General features: G+C 32.9%; 1 protein-coding gene across 1 annotated transcript in view; it reads right to left on the bottom strand.

The window, feature by feature from the left end:
• LOC118199845 (uncharacterized) overlaps positions 1-9,640 on the bottom strand; it is a 49,707-nt gene extending 40,067 nt beyond the window's left edge. Inside the window, exon 1 of the mRNA XM_085806576.1 lies at positions 9,484-9,640. Coding sequence (XP_085662702.1) covers positions 9,484-9,502 — 19 coding nt within the window. The 5' untranslated portion in view covers positions 9,503-9,640. The remainder of the gene's footprint in view (positions 1-9,483) is intronic.
• Between the last annotated feature and the right edge of the window lie 9,916 nt (positions 9,641-19,556).

Consider the following 19,556-nt stretch of genomic DNA (forward strand, 5'->3'; position numbering starts at 1 on the left):
AACATTGATATGATGAATTGAGAAAGGACTAAAAAAAATCAGAAAGCAAATCTGGCTTTTAGATTTTACATTACGCCAACAGGAGCGTTTTTTTCATTTACACACACGCACACACAACACGCTTCGAGATCCGTTTTGTGAGCATTTGGGCTAACGTCCTTTTTGACTAAAAGTATTTAAAAACAGTGAAACTTTAGAATTTCCGATAGGCAGTCTCGCGCGTTGGAGATACAAATGTTTTATTCCATACAGTAATGCTATTAATGGCTTTAAAATCGTTGAGTTTTTAATCAAATATTTGTTAAAATTTTAAAAAATGGGAAACAGATAATAAAACAAGTTCCAAATTCGATCTCATAGGTGCCCATATTCAGCTGGAGGACTACGTTACTAAAAACTTGACGGTTCTAAGTACCATTGCTTTTTCACAATGCGAAAAGCTTATGTACATTCACCCGGATTCTTCATTATTGAATTTGTTTAAATATAACATACATAAACAGGTACAAGTGCATGGGGAACCGGACACTTCACTGCAAAATCGGACACATACTGCCCAATACACTAACTAGCTAGTTATGAAAAAGTGAAATCGACTGTATGATTTTTGCTCCAAGGAACACATCGGAAGTTTACATCGGAAATATTAGATTTAAACGTAATAGGGTAATAACATAAAATTAGGCAAAGTTATATAATATAAACTGTTGAGTACACTCATCATAAAACTGGATTACGTAAATACAAGAGAGTTGATATTTTGGAGATCGTTTCACTGGAATTTTTATGTAAGTAGATAAACATATGGGATTTGATTTTGCTAATATATTGGGAGTCTGATTCTTGTTATGTGAGTATATTTGTTACAGGTAAGATTGTACTGAACTCAGATATTTGAGTCCAAAGTCATTAATAAAGTTCATTAATAAAGTTCAAGGGATCAGCTCAGAATGTTTGGTGTTTTGAAGCATTATGGAAATTATTGTTGTTGCTCGGAATCAATTATTGGAGTGCAGCCTAATTATTGCTCTTCTCATTGAGTTGGTGTAAGTTCAGTCCTACAGCCCTCAGCTTTTGGTGTATTTTCATGATTTTTAGATGCAGGTGTCATTAAGATAATACCAGTCTTTTGAAGATCTAGTTTGGTGCGTTTCAGAATGTGTAGGTCACTTTTAAGAGGGAAGAAGATTAAGTAATGGTCTGCATATCCTTTGACTCTACAGATGCAATTGTCGTTATTAGAGAGGTTCCTTTTACGAAAAAATCTGGATATGTGTATGATCAATGAAGTAACAAGTTAGGAAGGACTTGGAGCTTCTGATTTCTGCGCTGATCTTGGGGAAGGATTAGTGAATGCGCCGGCCTGTTGTGGCGTTATTAAATTTTTGTTTCCACTCAGGGTTTAGATGTTCCTTTAGGATATGTTGGCAGGCCCACCAGCGGCCGAGCGGTAACGTCGCTGAACACTGGTAGGTCGGTCCGAGGTTCGAATCCCGCGAACGGGCTGGCTGCATGGGTGTTTTCGTGGTTTTCCCCATGTGTAACGTGTATACGAGCCAGTTTCCCTTAAAAAGTCCTCCACGAAGGAATCCCTCCCTTAAGGCAGATAGCCCTCGAGTGCTTTGCCGTAATCTAATAAACGTCAACGTCTAGGATTTGTTGAGTTGCGATTTACAAAGATTGAAATTGAGAAACTGGCCTTTTCGGGAAAGAGCTGCTTCTTTTGCTAGATTGTCGGTGGTGTCGTTCCCAAGGCTGCCGTTGTTCCCTTTGATCCAACCTATGCACCGAAATCTTTACAGATTTGATTAACTTTATGGTCTAGGTGCGAACGGTTGTTTGAATTTCGAATGGAGAGTATAGCTGCTTGGCTGTTTGAGTTAATGGATATTTTGGAGGCATTGTTTAGTGACTCAATGTTGATGGCAGCTTTTATTGCTGAGAGTTCGGCTTGATTCTGATTGAAATTGCTGAGAGTTCTGCTTCCTTCTTTTGGAGTTGTTTAAGTACCCTTTACATTTTATTTCAGACTCCAGATGTTGCTGAATTGGAAAGAATTATGCACATCCAATTTTTCCTTCGATTTTTAAACCGTCAGTTTAAGATTCAATACCTTTGTTTCTTGGGTCGATGATCATTTGGCCTTTTATTTCGGTATGGAGATCTTAATGTTCTTAGTAGGTTGAAGTGGTAACTAATAATTGTGCTCTGTCCTACTGAGAAGAGCTGTAGGAGTAATTTATGAAACGTTATCCATTAAGAACCCGTGTGCACGCACGCAACTGTATACTGTTTAAGATTGCTTTCGAAATTTAATCTATTTTACATTAAAAAATAATTCAGCTCATAAAACGTAATTTCTTTACATATTTGTAAAATATCTATTTCATAAATTTTAATATCACAACTTAGTCCTTAAAGACGGAGTAACTTTATTTAAAATCATAGTGATATATCACTCTAAATAGGGTTCAAGTCACAACCACATTTCATCAAATAATTTGAAGCATAAGCCTGTTACATTTGTTCAAAAAGTATTCTAACTTTATCTTTAACACAAAACATCGACTCACAATTTTTTCATACGACAACCATTGCACTTCTGAATGTAAAAGGAAAGTTTCATGACGTAGAGATAATTCCTTTCTCGCATAACGAAATAAATAATCTTTAGTCTGGGATTTAATTTGTAATATGACTTCCTGTACTTAGTAAAATTTATAAATTTATATCACGTAAAGAATTCTTTAAGTACATTTTGTGTTTTTATCATGAGTAATTACAACAATGAGGATGAAGAATTTATCATAATCATCATCTGAGTAAAATTTTAAAATATTAGTTGATGGATGAAGATTCATTTATCATAATGAAGACAACAGTAAGAATATATGGTGTGTGAAGCAATTACAATTATTTGTGATACAGTGTGATAAGCCTGTTTGTGCAGTTCAATGATATTTACTAGACGTTCGACTCAAGCTGTCGAGTGAAGATAGTAAACTATCTAGGCAACCAAAATTCCAAAAACTGTTCCAGTTAATTAAAGTTCTCTGTAACTACTCCTTTGAACTAATAGCAGCTTTACGCCTGGAATATGCTTCATTGGATAACATTGCCATAAAATGAATAGTCGAGAGCGTTGAACAGTTGGTGCTCACTGTTAGACAAAATATGGTTCAAAACACCTCTCTCCGAGGTATTTAGATATCTTTATATTTTGTAGTTAATGGTTGTTTCCTTTTTTGTTTGTGCAAGGTGAAGTTTTTAATAGAAACATTAGTGAGTTTCTTCTTGACAAAATATGATTTTCTTTAATCCAGAATAAGTAAATATGATTTCAATGAATTTCAGTCAATTTCAGTTTTTAGAAAGAGGGTCATATATCGCCGTATAAAGGGATACTTGAATCTTTTAGTTGGCATGTTTCATTCCTGTGAACAATGTTGGAAAATTTTTATCGATTTCTTTACATATTAATCATAACTGATTGTGTCATCCCATAAATAATGTTTTTAATGCTTCTTTAAGTTTTCAAAATTAAAATAAAAAATTATCTTTTTTTTAAAATTAAAGTATATTTTTCTTCGTACTGTATAAGTTGCCCAACAGGGTAATTGGAAATTTTTCCACCAGGGTTTTCAAGACGTCTGGGGCAAGCTCTATATATCATGCAAGAAGAGGATGACCATCTAGGGAGTAATTTCCGGTTCAGAATTCGTGGAACCACTGTCTTACGTTTGTTGTCCGATCCCCACATACTAAATTAAAACTCCTATTGCTAATTATTTAATTGAAATAACAAAGCAAAATATGCTGAATATGCTCAGTTTCCGCTTTCATTATGCTTTAAAAAAAATAACTGTTGAACTCGAACTTCACTCGACAAAACTGGCACAAAGATTATAAACAAAATACAATTACCACCTTCTTTTGTAGCAAGTAGATGCAGGTAGATTGATTATTCCGTCCTCCCCACCATCTTTTCATGCAATTGGTAAATGTACGTTATTTAAGAAGAGGATCTAATACAAATAGTACGTTAAATAATTTAACATAACTTGTTTAATTTTTTTTTTTAATTTAGCATTTTAATTTTTGGTTCTTAGATGATTAGGAATGAAAGTCTATTTTATTTTATACCTATTTTTCGAAGTCTACGTAAGATATCCAAGTATACGAAATCCAAGTCCACACATTCATCAACGAGTGTGAAAATTTAAAATATAACATAATTTATTCTTAAGGAAACTAGGAACATATAACCTCATTAATCAAAGCATCGAGTGAAACTTGAGAAAATAATGAATGACCTAACAATTATCAAATATTATCAAGCATTGAAAATTCAAATTAAAAGGTTACATAACAATTCTTAAGATTACTCTTAATGTGATTGGATAAGGCAATTGTTTTACAATCGAGCCCATTAATTACACTTTTATCAACTTTTTTGTGGGAAAATGAGAGGTTATAGATAACTATTGTTTACTGCAGAATACTCTTTCTTCAATTTAGATCTATTGTAAAATTATTCACATTAGAGCAAGAATGATCTGTTTCTTAAGGCTCATCAAGTTGATTAGTATAAGATGTATCTTTTCTTGAATCATGCAAACTCTAGAAACCATTATCCTCATTTGTGAACCATCTTCCAATTTTATGTTTTTGCTTTAAATCTGATTGGCATTTCGTTCATATGTTCAAATTTTTGAACAATATCTAATGATTATAGTGTTCCTGGATAACTTTGTGTCCAGTCATATGGAAAAAGTTTTAGGCATGTGAAATGAAAGTTACATAAAAGTATCATAGCATTAATACATAAAAATTGCATTACACTAAAACCAGTTCTGTTTTATATACATCCCAAGGAACCGAAATTATATTGCTGTATAAGTTTCCTTTTGTCATGTCTTTTCAATACAGTGATTTTGATCAAAGGAATATTTGATCCCAAGATCCTGTATCCGCAGAAGATAAGATTTTAGAACAAAATTCATTTTGGACGATAAATAAACATTCTTTCGGTATAAAAATTGTACTATGATCACACAAATCTGTACCTCAAAATTAAATTTCATATGTTCAAAATAATAGAACGTGATACATCAATATACTAAACTCTGTTGCCTGATGTTGGTATACTGTTTCTACAACTCGTGTCAAGGATTTTCTGTTTTCCCAAGAGATGCATAGATTCCCATGCAAAATAGACTGGCATATTTTTTTTGGTCCTCCAGTTGCATGTTAAACAATTTATTGAATACCGCTGTATTCATACAAACACAACAACTTTGTATTCTTTAAGATAATAAGGGCAATAAAAATATTTACTTAGTTATCATCAATGTTTGTAGCCCACACGATATTAACATTCTTCCGAATCTTGAATAGAACAAGAACCCCAAGCTTTTGGGGAATGTAATTTAAATCCTGTGTCGAGTTTTCAGTCTGTGACTCGACTTTCCAAGTATGTCACTCACCCTTAGATTTATTAAATTTCTTTGAGGTTCCGAATTCACAAGTGTGTTTCTTATTAAAATGCAATCCATATACCGTATGTATGTTATTATTTCTCTCTTAAAAGTTTCAAAATTAATATCGTGCATTTTAAAAGGGTGTATATAAATTATACAAATTTTACTATAATAATTTGAAAACAAATCATAATTATTTTTCATGCCTGATTCATTATCACATTAAAAATGTATTTTACTAACATGCGGTGCTTTTAAAAAAGATAGCACTACAAAGTATCTTCTCCATCTTAATCATAAATCCACGCTCCTAGTCTAAAAATGATTTAAATAAGGTAGGAATTTTAAAATAAAATCATTTCAGTCACGAATGTTTTTATTTTTTAGAAAAAAATAGGCAAATAAGTACTGCGTAGGAAAACGTTTATAAATGAGCGAAAGATTTTTCCTTCATTAAATTAGATAAGAGAATAATATAAAACTACCCATTTACGTACAATAAAAATTACTGAAGATTTCAACAGTAAAATGTATAAATAATGTTCACGAAATTGTTTTGCATGTATTATTGCTAAAAGCAGTAATTCATTACCAGTTTTTTCCCAATGGTCTAAAACTTGCTTCTTAAACATTTATCAGTAATAACTGAATTCAGCTGTCCATTTAACGGTCTCACTACTGAAACATTGACTGAAGGGGGGGTGTAACCTTAGCAGACTGATATTATATCCGAAAGCGGTGAAATAGAAAACTGCAAACATCAACGCCTTCTCTAGCCTTCGAACTCGGATTGCTGTTATATAGGGCTATTATTCCTCAAATATTTGAAGAACTAAGTATGTGGAATTTATAACAGAACGCATATGGTCGAAGAAACAGAATATGTCTTAGTTCCTAGGATCGCGATGGTGATGTAGATGGTCAGATTTATGAGAAATCGTATAAGACCAGACGAAAAATCTTTTTTTTAACTAATATTACTTCTCACTGATATCCAATGCAGGAAATGAATGGCCTTTTAAAAGTTTTTTGGATGAGAAGATAGAGGAGTAATAGATAGAGAAATAGTGATTCGCCTTATTTTACAGTTGAGGAGAAATGTAATTGAATTTGCGGAATCTTGCGAACTCTAATATCGATTTTGAATACCTTATTTTCTTCTTTATCACATTATTACTGTTAATCATGTTATTAAACATACCAAGAGCAGAACCCAGCTGTTTTTTGACCTAAGAATTAAGGGCTTTATTAAAGGTATTTCGAGTGTACGCTTAATTTTTTTAGATGCGCCCTTTTAATGTAGCTAGCAAACCTTAAAGTTAAAAAGCAGAAGTAATATGATTGACTACATTCTGATGCATCTTAATAAATACCAATCAATAAACAATTTGAATTGGCACAGCCGGGTTCGACATACCAAACTTAGTAACAATGTATCATTTTTGTCAAGTGTACAGTCATTATACAAAAATTAAACGGGGAATATTTAGAAGTTTTAAGGAGTTCTAAAACATACTGCTACTTGTGTGTAAAAAATGTTACAAGGGATAGAAAAGTATTGGCATAATATGCGTAGAAATGAATCTGTGGATGTGAGGACCCCAAATTGTTGAGACGAGAGGCTCCTTTAAATTTACTGTACGAAAGTATTTTGAAACTTTAAAATCTACTAAATTAAAAAGGCTCGTTCAAAAATTGTTGTTTGTATATTCATAATACTCTTGAAATGAGATATAAGTAAGTATAGGTTTTTGCCATTAACTTTCTTAACACATCTGTTCTCATTTTTAATATATTTTAATGTACCTGTATATTGACCAAGTGAAAATATTAAACATTTTTGCAATTGTTTTCAATCAGGTATAGATTAGTTCTAAATAAAATACGTTAATGACTGAGTATAAAAGAAAACTTAGCATAGATAGTATAAAATGCATACTGTCTTGAAAACCTCATAACGCACTGATTAGGAAATAATGAGCTAAATTTGACTAGACCTCTGAGACTATGTGTAATAGCCTTTTAATACAATGTACTTCATGCTACAGTTATTTTCAGAGTCTGTAAATATAGGTGACATGAATTTTGTTCCTGCTGCATATAGTCTCGAAGACTTTTTGAGGGATCAGAAATATATTCCTTAATGAAATAATCGGGATTTCTGAATATTAGTTTTAGGGACACGTGACCTATGGAAAGACTTTTTGGTGTCCCTCTTAGCTGAATTTTATTCTTGGAAAATGGTGAGTGAAATTAAATCATCTGGAAAATTTTAAATGGATCATGTTTTGATAATTTTATAGAATGTAAACACGTGGAATAAAGCTTAATTTTCAAAAGAAACTACTACGAGGAATTATAGCTATTTAAATAAAGATCTTACATTGCATTAGAAAGGTATAAAATACATAAAAAAATGCATAGAAAGGTATAAAAAGTATAAATAATTTGTAAAATTAGAACTGATTGAATGAAAATGAGCGATTTTTGTTTCATAATCATAACATTTATATTGCTTTTCAGTTCCTAACATTAATAACTGAAATTCGCTTTCTGGAAACATTTGTAGCCACATAGCGTATATTTCGAAAATAGATGCAGTTAAAACTCTCATGGCGCCATCTCTAGAAGTAAACAGTATTTCTGAGAATATAAATAAACACTAGCATTGAATGTCATTGATTTTTATTACTGGTTATCATATTTTATAAAGCAGCCATCTTTAGAGAAGACTGAAATCGTTTGAAGTGAGGTAAATATTGTTTGAAATAACTAGATTTTGTTTCGAATAAAATACTGTTTTTGCATTCGCAGAATTTATCTTGTTCCACACTGGCTTCCTAAAACTCTATTTAATTTAGTAGTGACACTATTTAATTTACTTTTGTTATTAAGAAGGTCTCATTTCATACCCCGATAAAGTATAAAAATGAGAATTTTGGCATCAGTTAGTTCAACTAGTGTTTACACTAAAGCATTTAGCAATTGAGAACTGTGAAATGAGCCAATCTTGAAAGGCCAGTCATTTTTAGGAGTTCAGTGTCTCGGTGTACCCAAACATAAAGATATTTCAACAATGATTTCGTTGCACATAATCCGGAATGTAAAAATATTGCATAGTAAGAAATAAAAAGTTCTAAATAACTTTATGCGAGTTTCAGTTCAATGATGTCATTCAAGTTCTCTTGTAAATAATGTTCTTTAAATTTAGTTTTTAATTTTTTGTATGGTTTTTATTACGCCCATATTTACAATGTGTCTTTTTTAATGATGATTTAATTTACGTAATCAAATGAACTTATTTTCTCGATAACTTGAAAATACAGGTAAATTTGAAAATATAAGTTTTCTATTATTTATAATATAGATTATGCTTCTTTCCTGTGTATTTTGAGTTAACCAGTTAATCGTCTCCGGTTAATCGAGAGCTGACTTGTGTAACATCGAGTAATTTTCCCTTTAAGACATTTAAGAGGTAAAATGTGTAAATCTAAACGGAAAATTACATGATTAAACACAGAACATAACAAAAGAATGTTATAAACTGAAACACTGATGAGCTTTAAACCAAGAAATACCATAAATAAATTCAGTATACTATCAATAAAGCAATTATATAGGTAAAATTATTATATAATAGTGCAAAGAAAAAGTCCGAAGACAGAAAATTTCAAATCAAAAAAGGTCATTTCCTTTATATTGAAAACTTTAAAAATTGTACGTTTCGAAACGCTCACATAATTAGTTTGTTCTGAAATTCATCTGTGAGAACAAATGATAAATTTGATAGACATGGTACATCAAACTGCTGTGAAAAATATTTTAGATTATTATAATTCATAAAATATATTTATAAGGTTTTTTTCCTTATGGGAATAACTTTAGTATGTAAAATATTCCATTCAAGAGAATACATCTACATTACTATTTCCATCAATATGAATTGAAATAATTGGCGTTACTTTGTGCTCTAATGCACCGAAAAATAGCTAAAGTCTCTTACCGGAATATTGCAGAACCATCTTTCCAAGATTTAGAGATAGGCAAGGCTCTTTTTCTTATCTCAGAGCATTTCTTCATTTTATCCCATATGAGTACAAACGAGAGAAACGTGTTCCGTGTGCAACTTGTCTTCGCAGCAGCGATTCAGGAAACTACGATTTGGCGAATTCGTTGCTAAGCAACGGCAGGCTGTAAACACACGCTCTGGCGCAGATCGAGAGCAATAGTTTAGACAGGTTTACATGCGTTTTAAATAGTAACCCCAGAGTTTAAGGGGCATTTTCTACAGCTAGAGAATAATTGAATATTTTTTTTTATTTCGCTCATTTATGTTAGTGTGAGTTAAAATGGTCTGAAAATATAATTTTATTTCATAAGATATTTTCTCTGGTTTCGAAGGTTTGAAACATGCAAGACATCTTCTTCTGAGCGTTGTGTCATATAAGAAATGTAAATGCCATAAAATAATTTAGTTTACTTTTGGGCAATACAGAGAATTTTTCGTTGAAGTTCAAATTCAGTAACCTAAAAATAATTAGCTAAAAATTCTTCTTCGGTTTATTTAAATGATTTTTTAACTGGCCTCTTTCATTTTGAGGATAGGTTTTAAGAAACTGCGAGAATACTTCACTTTAATTATATTAAGAATTATTCTTAGCAAAGCGTAACTATCAATTCGAATTTTGCTTCAGAGATAATGATTCTACAGCAATGTTTTATTACCAGACGATGGTTTCGCATTGGATGGGCAAATTGAAAAGTTTTTAATTTTTGTTTTTTAAATTAAATTAAATTTTGCTTTTGAAAATATTATTCCTTAATCCATTTTCATATTATTATAATAACATTTCCATATTATTGCCAAACTTGAAGCTGTATTTTCTTAAGAGGGAGAGGAAGGAATCTGAAACCTCGAAAACGAATTTATTCCAAGATGTCTTGGAATAAATAGCAAGCATTTAAACATAGAAAGCACTTTTTAAATGTTTTGAGAATGCACCAAAATATAAAAAGTAAAACTCTTTTAAAAAAAGGAGGAATTTTTCTTTTAGCTTCAAAGTTTTAATTTCGGCGATTTTGTTGAGAACTTCATTAATGATACTTAAATATAAAAATAGAATCAAAAGGAATTTTGAAACAAAATTTGCTCTTATTTGAATAATTAAGAAGCATATGTAGTTCTGTGTATCGAGAATAAATTTTAATTTAAATGAATATTATTAAGTGCAACTTAACATTCACGATTTAGATTCATTATTTAGTATATCAAATATTTAAGTGTCGAGTCTCGAACTTATGATTTTAAATTCGTCCACCAGACGCCAAGTGGCTAAGACTGCTAAACACCAGTATTTCAACCCGGGTTCGAATTACTGCTGAGGGAGTGGCTGCATGGGCGTTTTCTTAGCTTATTCCACGTGCAAAGAGGATGCATCAATGACCAAGAAGTAAGATCGCTGAGCATTGGCTGTCACTCTCTGGTTAAATTGCTGGTGAAAAAGGTGCGTGTTAGGAAGTTTTCATGGTCCTGCTATATGTAACATGGATATGAACCAGTTTTTTTCTTAAAAAGTCCTCTGCTTAGCAAGGTAGCCTTAGTAGGCCTTGCGTAATCAAATAATCTAATCCTGTGTGTAATATGAATATGAGTCAGTTTCCCTTAGAAAGCATTTTACGACCGCATCCCTCACCTAAGGGAATAGATATCTTAAGCTTCACCTTAATAAAATAACTCCACAATTATCGTACTTTCAGTGAACTGAAAATCCTTCAGACAGATACTTGACCTTAATGAAGAAATAAAAATCCCCGTATGGAAGGGAAAAGTAAACCTTATGGAAAGTTAAAGTTAAGAAAGGGAAAAGTAAAAATCTCAATTCAGTTTCGAAGTTTCGTGGGAACCATTTCGTTTTAAATGAATACTTCTGTTTATTTGTGATAAAAATTAATTAAAAATAAAATTCTTACATGCTACAAATAATCAAATTGACAGCTGTTTGAACTGTTCTGCAGATAAATGATACATAGGATATCTGTGATCTTAGGTATAATGCTATAACACTCCAATGAATTTTTGTGAAATCCATAATAAACTCATTTGTTTTTTGTTTGGTTGCACGGAAGATTATTTTTATGGAAAGTAAAAAGGTAAGAGATTTCGGTATTTTATAGTGAAAAGAAAGAGAGTCTAAAAGCATAAATTAAACCTAGAATTGATTTCCCATTTTCAAATTCCCCGTTTCCAATACCTAATTGCAAACTACGCGTCTAAACCATTTCGTTTCACCTCCTCGAAGTTCGAAGAACTCGTGAACATTTCCGCGAAGATTTCTGATCAAAAACCCTGATCACGCCTTTTTCCTAAGACCGAGACATTTGTCTCCAGTTTGAACACACAAGATCGTTGCGTGACAGCGGTTTTTTTTTTTTTTACTAGTGAAGTGCTCCAAGCATATTCGAGCGCGCATTAGGGTAAAAACAAAATGAATGTTAACGAAGAGAATTTTGTAGCCAGGACAACAACAGTTGCTTAAAAAGCGGAAGCACTTACTCTTCGCCAAGTTTATTCATTCCACCTATTTAATTAGATGCAAGGTTATTCACATCGTTGCGGAACCTGGAAGTATTTAGCGGTCTCTCAATACCCGTTGTTAGGGGAAAATTTAAATTTTGGTTAAGCTTAACGATGCTGATGAGGGTGAAATGAAAACTTTGCCTCCCGTAATCTCATAAATTCTCAATTTTTAATGCATAATAGGTGAATTTTTATTTTCATTAGAGTAAAACGAAAACTATCTCACAGAGAACGAGAGGATACCGTTACCAACCTGCATGACAAAAGATTATTCATTTAGATTCCAAATCAGTAAATTGCCTAAAATCTTTGTAATAAAATGAACGCTTTTATTGCGATACGAATATCTAAAGATTATTTTAACCTTTTTATGCCACTACAAGTTTTTTGAAAACTTTATTTCATTTGCAAAATTAGTGAAAGACGTTTTTGACGATAATACGTAGTTCGGATAGAAGAAAAAGTCTCTGTCATCTCTATGTCTAACATAAAATCGATGATAATGATGATATTTCCAATCATTCTATAGACTGCAGTTCTGCGTTTGGAAAATTGTGAACGGAAAAATTTTTGGTGTGCATATGATTACTAAATAAAAAAATAAATACAGTTCACACTAAAATTAAACATACACTAAAATCGTCATTTCAGTGTTTCATAAAAAAGAAAGAAAAGAAAAAATCGCAAAGGTTTCAGATTTTACCCGTGGCCCAAAAGGTGTTTTACGCTCCGAGTTCGCAGTCTATTGTTACACTCACTCCTACTAACCCATTTTCCTTTGTCTTTGAGCTTATTATTAAGCATAATATTTTTGCCCTAACGTTATATACAGTTTAACAGCAAAATTGCAAAAATTTTAACAGCAGCATACGTTCAAAACTTGCGATGCAACGTTAAGTGTTGTCATAATTTTTTTTCCCTTTTTTTTCCTTTTTTTTTTTTTTTTTTTTTCCAGTCTAATCTCAGTTCATTATATCAATGTTTGGTTTTCTTACTAAAACGGCCTTACGAAACTTTTTTTGTCTTTTTATTATTAATATTTTGTGTGTTTAGTTTATTTATTAAATATCCCTTTCTTGGAGCTTACGCCACATAAAATTTTATTTAGCAGCAAAATCACAAAATATTTAAAATCAGCATGCCTTTAAAATTTCCGGTGGACAATTTCCAGACAGTGTAGTCTGGAGAGAAAAATATTTTATTCCGCAGAGTGTTGCTAATGCTCAGTTTTAAACATTTCCGAGTTTGTTAAGTAAAAATTCGTTAAAGGTTTACAAAATAGGAAGTAGATAATAAAAAAATTCGAAATTCAAAATTCGGGCTTCCGGGTGTCCATGTTCAGGTGGAGGACTATGTTACTTATTTTATTTTTGCAATACGAGAAAAATATATACTTTCATGGAGATTCTTCATTACTGGATTTCTTTAAATATAGTATAGGGCAATAATATTTGGTGGCAACTATTTGAAAAGTGATACAAAGCATTTAAGTGATTCGACCCAAAATGCCGTTTCGAGACTAATACCTATTTCGGGTTAAACGTCCCTTTTAGGCTAAAAAGAGGAAAGAGAAAAGAAAAATTATGTATTTTCCTACCGAAGGAAACTTTCCGAACTCAAATTTATCAATAAATCTTAAATTGTAATTATATAAAAATATAAATTTTAAATATTGTTCTATATTTTACAGCAAAGAATTATTAGACACAAACAATCATGCTAGTATAAATGAAGAACCAGTTTTAAAAACATTAGCTAGCAAATGTTTTCATTGATATTTCATTCTTTTTTTGTCTTCTAAAACATTTTATTTACATATGATAACAGAACATCTGCATAATAAACAAATTTCCCTTTCTTTCAGAATTTGGATAATAACAATAGTCCTCCACATTTAAGTTTTCAAACATAGTTCATGTGTTCTCTTCCGTTTCTCGACATTCTGGTCACATGTAACACATTCAACTTCAGTACTTCGGTTTACCGTAAACCTTCATCGGTTTGCCTTCGACCACACTTCAAATCATGTCATCCGACTAAACAAAAGTTAGCTTCATTTTATTCTTATGTTTTCCATACTCTTCAAGTTTGCTCCTCCAAACTATCCTTTCATGAAGAACTAAATTATATAAAAGCAGTAACTATTCACAGGGACTTTTCACCCAACATTATTAATCAAGCAGTTAAAAAAATCTCATCTCAACACATCGAAAGGCACACTCTTGTTTTAGGAGATTATAAAACTTTGGTTGTCATTCCCTTCTTTCCATCAATTAGCTATAAAGTTGCACGTATTTTGCAGAAATTTTCGGTCGTTTATTCTCCCATCAATAATATTCTGAGTTCCATACTCAAGGACCCCATTCTGGATATGAATTCCTGGAGTATTTACAGGATTCCTTGCCAGTGTAGTTTAATTTACATTGGCCAAACTAAGAGAGCCTTAAAATTTAGCGTTAAGTAACATGAGGCATATGTTAGAAGAAAGGAAACACAGAAGTCAGAAGTCTTCTGTTGCCCAACATTGTTGGTCCGAAAATCACACTTTCAATTTTTCTGCTGCGAAAATTATTCAAAAAACATCTTCCATTGGCGAACTGGATTTTCTAGAGGCATTTTACATTCAAAAAAATCTTTCTCTTCTAGTTAACGACCCTAATTCCAATCCGTCTTTCTCTTCAGACTTTAAAAAAATTATGTTTTAGTTCTGGTTTCATTAACAGATGGCGCCAGTAGCTTATCTCCTGCTCAGGCTTTCTTTTCTTATCATTATATCTTATCTCGTTCATTTGCGCTTTTGCAGCTGAAGATGGTGGTTCGGTAAAACCATCGAAACTAGTCCTGTGAAAATATGGAAATATAACGCTGATTTTTGTTGTTTGACTTCTAAATTAATACTTCATGTGACTTATTTTACATTCATTATGAGTTTTTCAGTTTGAGCTGTTATATAACTTCATTTCATGTAACACTTCTGCAATATATAACAAACTGAAAGTAATTATTAGTTGATTACTTTATCTTATATTTTATCATAAAATCGAATGGCTGCAATGATTAATTCTACTAGTATTTTCAAAAAATGTAACACTAGCTATTTTATTAGATTTCAAAAATCTAAGGATTTCCATATACTGTTTGCTGACGATATTCCGTTATCCCCAAATACCCTTACCTTTCTTTTTTCCTTTTTCAGAAAACGGCCTGATTTTAATTGGCGGTAAATGAGTATACGGAAGAATGCAAAGATCACTATATAATAAAAATGTGGGCCTTATTTCAGTAAATGTGCTGCATATAATTAGATCAGCAATTCATAAAATCACTTTTAAAAATATTTTATAATGCAGGTCTTTTATTTATAATACTGCTAGTTTTTATAAGAAACTTAAAAGTACATGTCAGATAATATCTTTAAAAACTGAGAATTAAATGATCTCCGAATTCCTGGGATTTCGAGCAGCTGTATTATAATATGACTCTCAGGGTTTTGGATTTGGAAACCTGACTGGTCACTCATGCCAAAATTCATGCCGCTTAGAATTGATTATTTCCTTAACAAAATTCAAAGTTTTTTACAATAGAAGCAATAAAGAGTTGCTCTGTATGTAAAAAAAATTCCCTTGCCTTCCATCTAGGTTAGAGAAACTTTTTCATACTAAGTTGTGATTTCAGTTGTCTATAAACTGCGTTTCGTGATATTATTGGATTCCATGCAACTTCTTGAGGGTTCCAAAATATTTTTTTAAAATTTTTGTTGTTTTTATTACCTAAACTAATATGAAGTAGATCTGTTTTCATGAATTATCAGTGAGGTAATATTAATACTTCTGCTTTTATACTAACTCAGAGTGTTCTTTTAATTTTCAAACTTAAATTCATGTAACATTGACTATTCTAAAAGCTTTTTAATTAATATTCTGAAGATGATAGCGATTCCTCAAAAAAAGAAAAAAACAAAATTATAGTTTTAAGGTTTCACAAGAAAGTTTTAAAAGAGCTTCCCCCAAAAATGTTATACTTTTAATAGTTTTACAAGTTAATAGGATTTAAAGACCACTCTGGGTTAGTAAGGTAAAAGCTCGAAAGTAATTAACGCAATTCTTAAAAAAAAAATCTGAAAGCTTTCAAATTTTATATTACACCCAAAAGGACTTTTTTTTTTTTTTTTTTTTTTTTTATTGTTATTTACACACACATACACGTTTCGAGAGTATTTGGGTTAATAATCTTTTGGGATAAAAATATTTAAGCCTAGCAGATCTTTAGAATTTCCGACAGACAGTCTCCTCCGTTGGAGATAAAATTCCCCCTCCCCCAACCCGTATAGTGTTGCTACTACTCGTTTTGTAATCGTTGAGTTTTTATTCAAAAATTCGTTAAATGTTTACAAAATATGAAATAAAATTCCAAATTTAGGCTTCCAGGTGCCCATATTCGGGTGGAGGACTACGTTATTCAAAATGTGATGGTTCTAGGTTCCGTTGTTTTTTCACAGTGCGAGAAACATATATACATTCATGCAAATTCATCATTATTTAATTTCTTTAAATATAATACAGGACGATAATATTTGGTGCCAACAAATTGAAAAGTGGTGAAACGGACATTTTTAGTAAACCGACGCTAAATGTCCTTTCGAGACTAATAATACTTCTGGGCTAATGCCGCTTTTAGCTAAAAAATAATTTTATAACGTTGCGCGCCTCCAACTTGCACGCAACCAAGAGGTGACTGTGAAAACTTGTATAAAAGATAGAGCCTTGTGAAGGGTTTAAGTCCCTTTTTATTCAACGTAATAAATTACAATTGCGTTCTCTTGACGCTTACAGACGGTGCCAACTCGGCAGTCAAATAAAAATAATAACCTGAAAAGAAACTAAAGACAAGATTCTAACTACGAGGCTCTCTAAAATAACTAACTCACCGCGTTTTACAATACCGCTGCTAATTCAGCAGACTTGAAGCTCACTGGAATGATTACCACTACTTCCCGCCAAGCACATAGGCCGCAACGCGGGGTTCTTCAATTCTCGCTAACTACCTCCGCGCTCGTGCAGTAAGAATATCACACCGAACTCGTTTCCTTCTATTTAAATCAGAATACTTCCGCTGATAATTTGAATCCTTGCGCGTTCTACTCAAATTTACATATTCTGGCATTGGCAATTCCAGGGGAAAGTAAGGCTTGACAGGAAAGATAGTTTAAACTTAAAATAAATGTTAGTTAAAATAAATATAAACCCTACAATTTAAATCAAAAAATGAAGCATATTTGTGATAGTTGCGTTAGGTATACATATTATGTATTAAAGCAGTCGAAATATAAATTTTTAAATCTTTACTGACTTTTGAATCACACTTTATTTCAATTTTAAAACGGCAGCGAAATATGCGCAAGAACAACACTTTACGATAATTTTCAGGAATAAAATGCAGTGTGAAGGAACGCAGTGCAGACTGAATTTTCCAATTTTATGTTGCAAAAGCGTTTTCATTTTAAATTACGAAGTGGAAGAAAACCAAGAGCGTAATAGTATTTCTTCTTTAATTATGATACCAGTTTTCAGGTCTATTTTAATTCAAAATGAAAACGATTTATTAGCTAGCTGAAACATTATTCAGTTTATTTCTGACAATAATTTCGTTATATACACTCTTTTGAAAAAAAAAAAAAAAAAAAAAAAAAAAAAAAAAAAAAAAAAAAACATCGAAGCACCATGAAGGAAGTGGTTGTTTTTGATGAAATTGAATATGTGTATAGCTCATACACAGATAATAAAATGATTAAAATTGCTTGAATGCTTGAATTCGTAGAGGCAAGGAGCGGTAGAGGTTCCTAATGTCATCCTGCGACACATTGTGCCAGGCATTTATCAGTTGCCGCTCCAGATCTGCCATATTTTGTGGTGTTTGAATCTGGCGGCCAACCATGCCCCAGACATGCTCATTTAGTGAAAGGTCTGGTGACCTCGCTGGCCAAGAAAGAGTAATAATCGCACGGAGACAGTCCAGAGATATGCGAGCGGTATGTGGCCTGGCATTATCTTGTTGGAAAATGGCCCCAGAATGACGTGCCATGAACGGTAACGCAACTGACCGCAGGATGGTATCAACATATCGTTGAGCTGTTAAAGATGTACGGAGGATGATAAAACATGACCTGCTGTCATAAGAAATAGCGCCCCACACCGTCACACCAGGGGTTATGGCTGTATGCCTTTGTAAAACAAAGGCTGATTGGGACAGCTGGCCCCGTCCTCTCCAGACACGGTGGTCATCCGTCATCTCTCCAGACACGAACACGGTGGAACACGGAGTGAAGCAGGATTAATTGCTGAACACTAGATGCCAGTCTGATGGCAGCCATGATAATCGGCTGCGATACCACTCCAGACGACTCCGCCGATGTGGGGGGGGGGGGGTTCCAAGGCAAACGTCTCAAAGGCCTCTGTGAGCTTAATCCCGCCTCAGACAATCGCCGCCGTAAGATGGTGGACAGTACCACGGAAGGTATTGACGTGGCTGTACTGCGTTGAATAGTCGATAATGATACCGTTGGGGCGGTTCGGGTATGGCGAATAGTCATCCTATCTTGCCTCGCATTTGTGCTCCTTGGCTTTCCAGAGCCTTCATTTCGTCGGCAATTTCCTTGTAGCAACCATTGCTGCCAACATCTTTGCACAGCAGTGTCGCTGCAGGTGGCGCTCGGCATGACCACCCAGCTTCACGCAACCCTACAAAGCGGCCACGTTCGAAGTCGTTTAGTTGTCTGTAAAGTCTTCGATATCGTCGTAATGGCATCTTTAGTTGATTCTTTACGGAATTACAATGGCAGCAACAAAAAAAGATAAATTTTCCGCCTCTATTACTGGTTTTATACTTTGCAAATTGCGCACTAGAAATGCGCGCTTTGATCGCAATTCCTGTTCTTTGTAACTTTGATCATTTGCATGTCCGATCAAGATGTTTTTGCGTACCAAATTTCGTCCCGATCGCAAAAGTCCTTCTTGGTGCTTCGATTTTTTTTGCCAAAAGAGTGTATTTAAGTTGCATGCTACATTGTTTCCCGTTTCGAATTCCATTCTAACGCAAGTGAGATTTATGCCGATTTCTGTTTCAGGCACATGTGATTAAATACTCCAGTTTTGTATTCATGTTCATGCTACTGCTGAATTACAGGTTACTGCTGACTGTCAAATTGTAAGAATTTATTACAAGGTATACTCTTGGAGCATAAGTGAAAAGCTAGTAATATGGAAGATTCGGGTTTCGAACCGTTCTGAAGGCACAATTGATTTTTCACGCATCCCGAATAAGAAAAATTAGATAAGATGTGCAAGCTGAAGTGTTCGTCTCTGAAGTTAGGCTCCTCGTGAGTTATTACTGACAGTGACTTCGAAATCTCGCTCATAAGGATGTGTAAACGAACCATTTTCTTAATAGGTGGACTTCTAGGTGTCCGCTTGGGTCGAGCAGTCATAATTTTGTACCTTATA

Source organism: Stegodyphus dumicola, chromosome 12 (genome assembly GCF_044657685.1).
Source record: "Stegodyphus dumicola isolate Sdum_Otavi_A_Nest chromosome 12, ASM4465768v1".
Classification (NCBI taxonomy): domain Eukaryota; kingdom Metazoa; phylum Arthropoda; class Arachnida; order Araneae; family Eresidae; genus Stegodyphus; species Stegodyphus dumicola.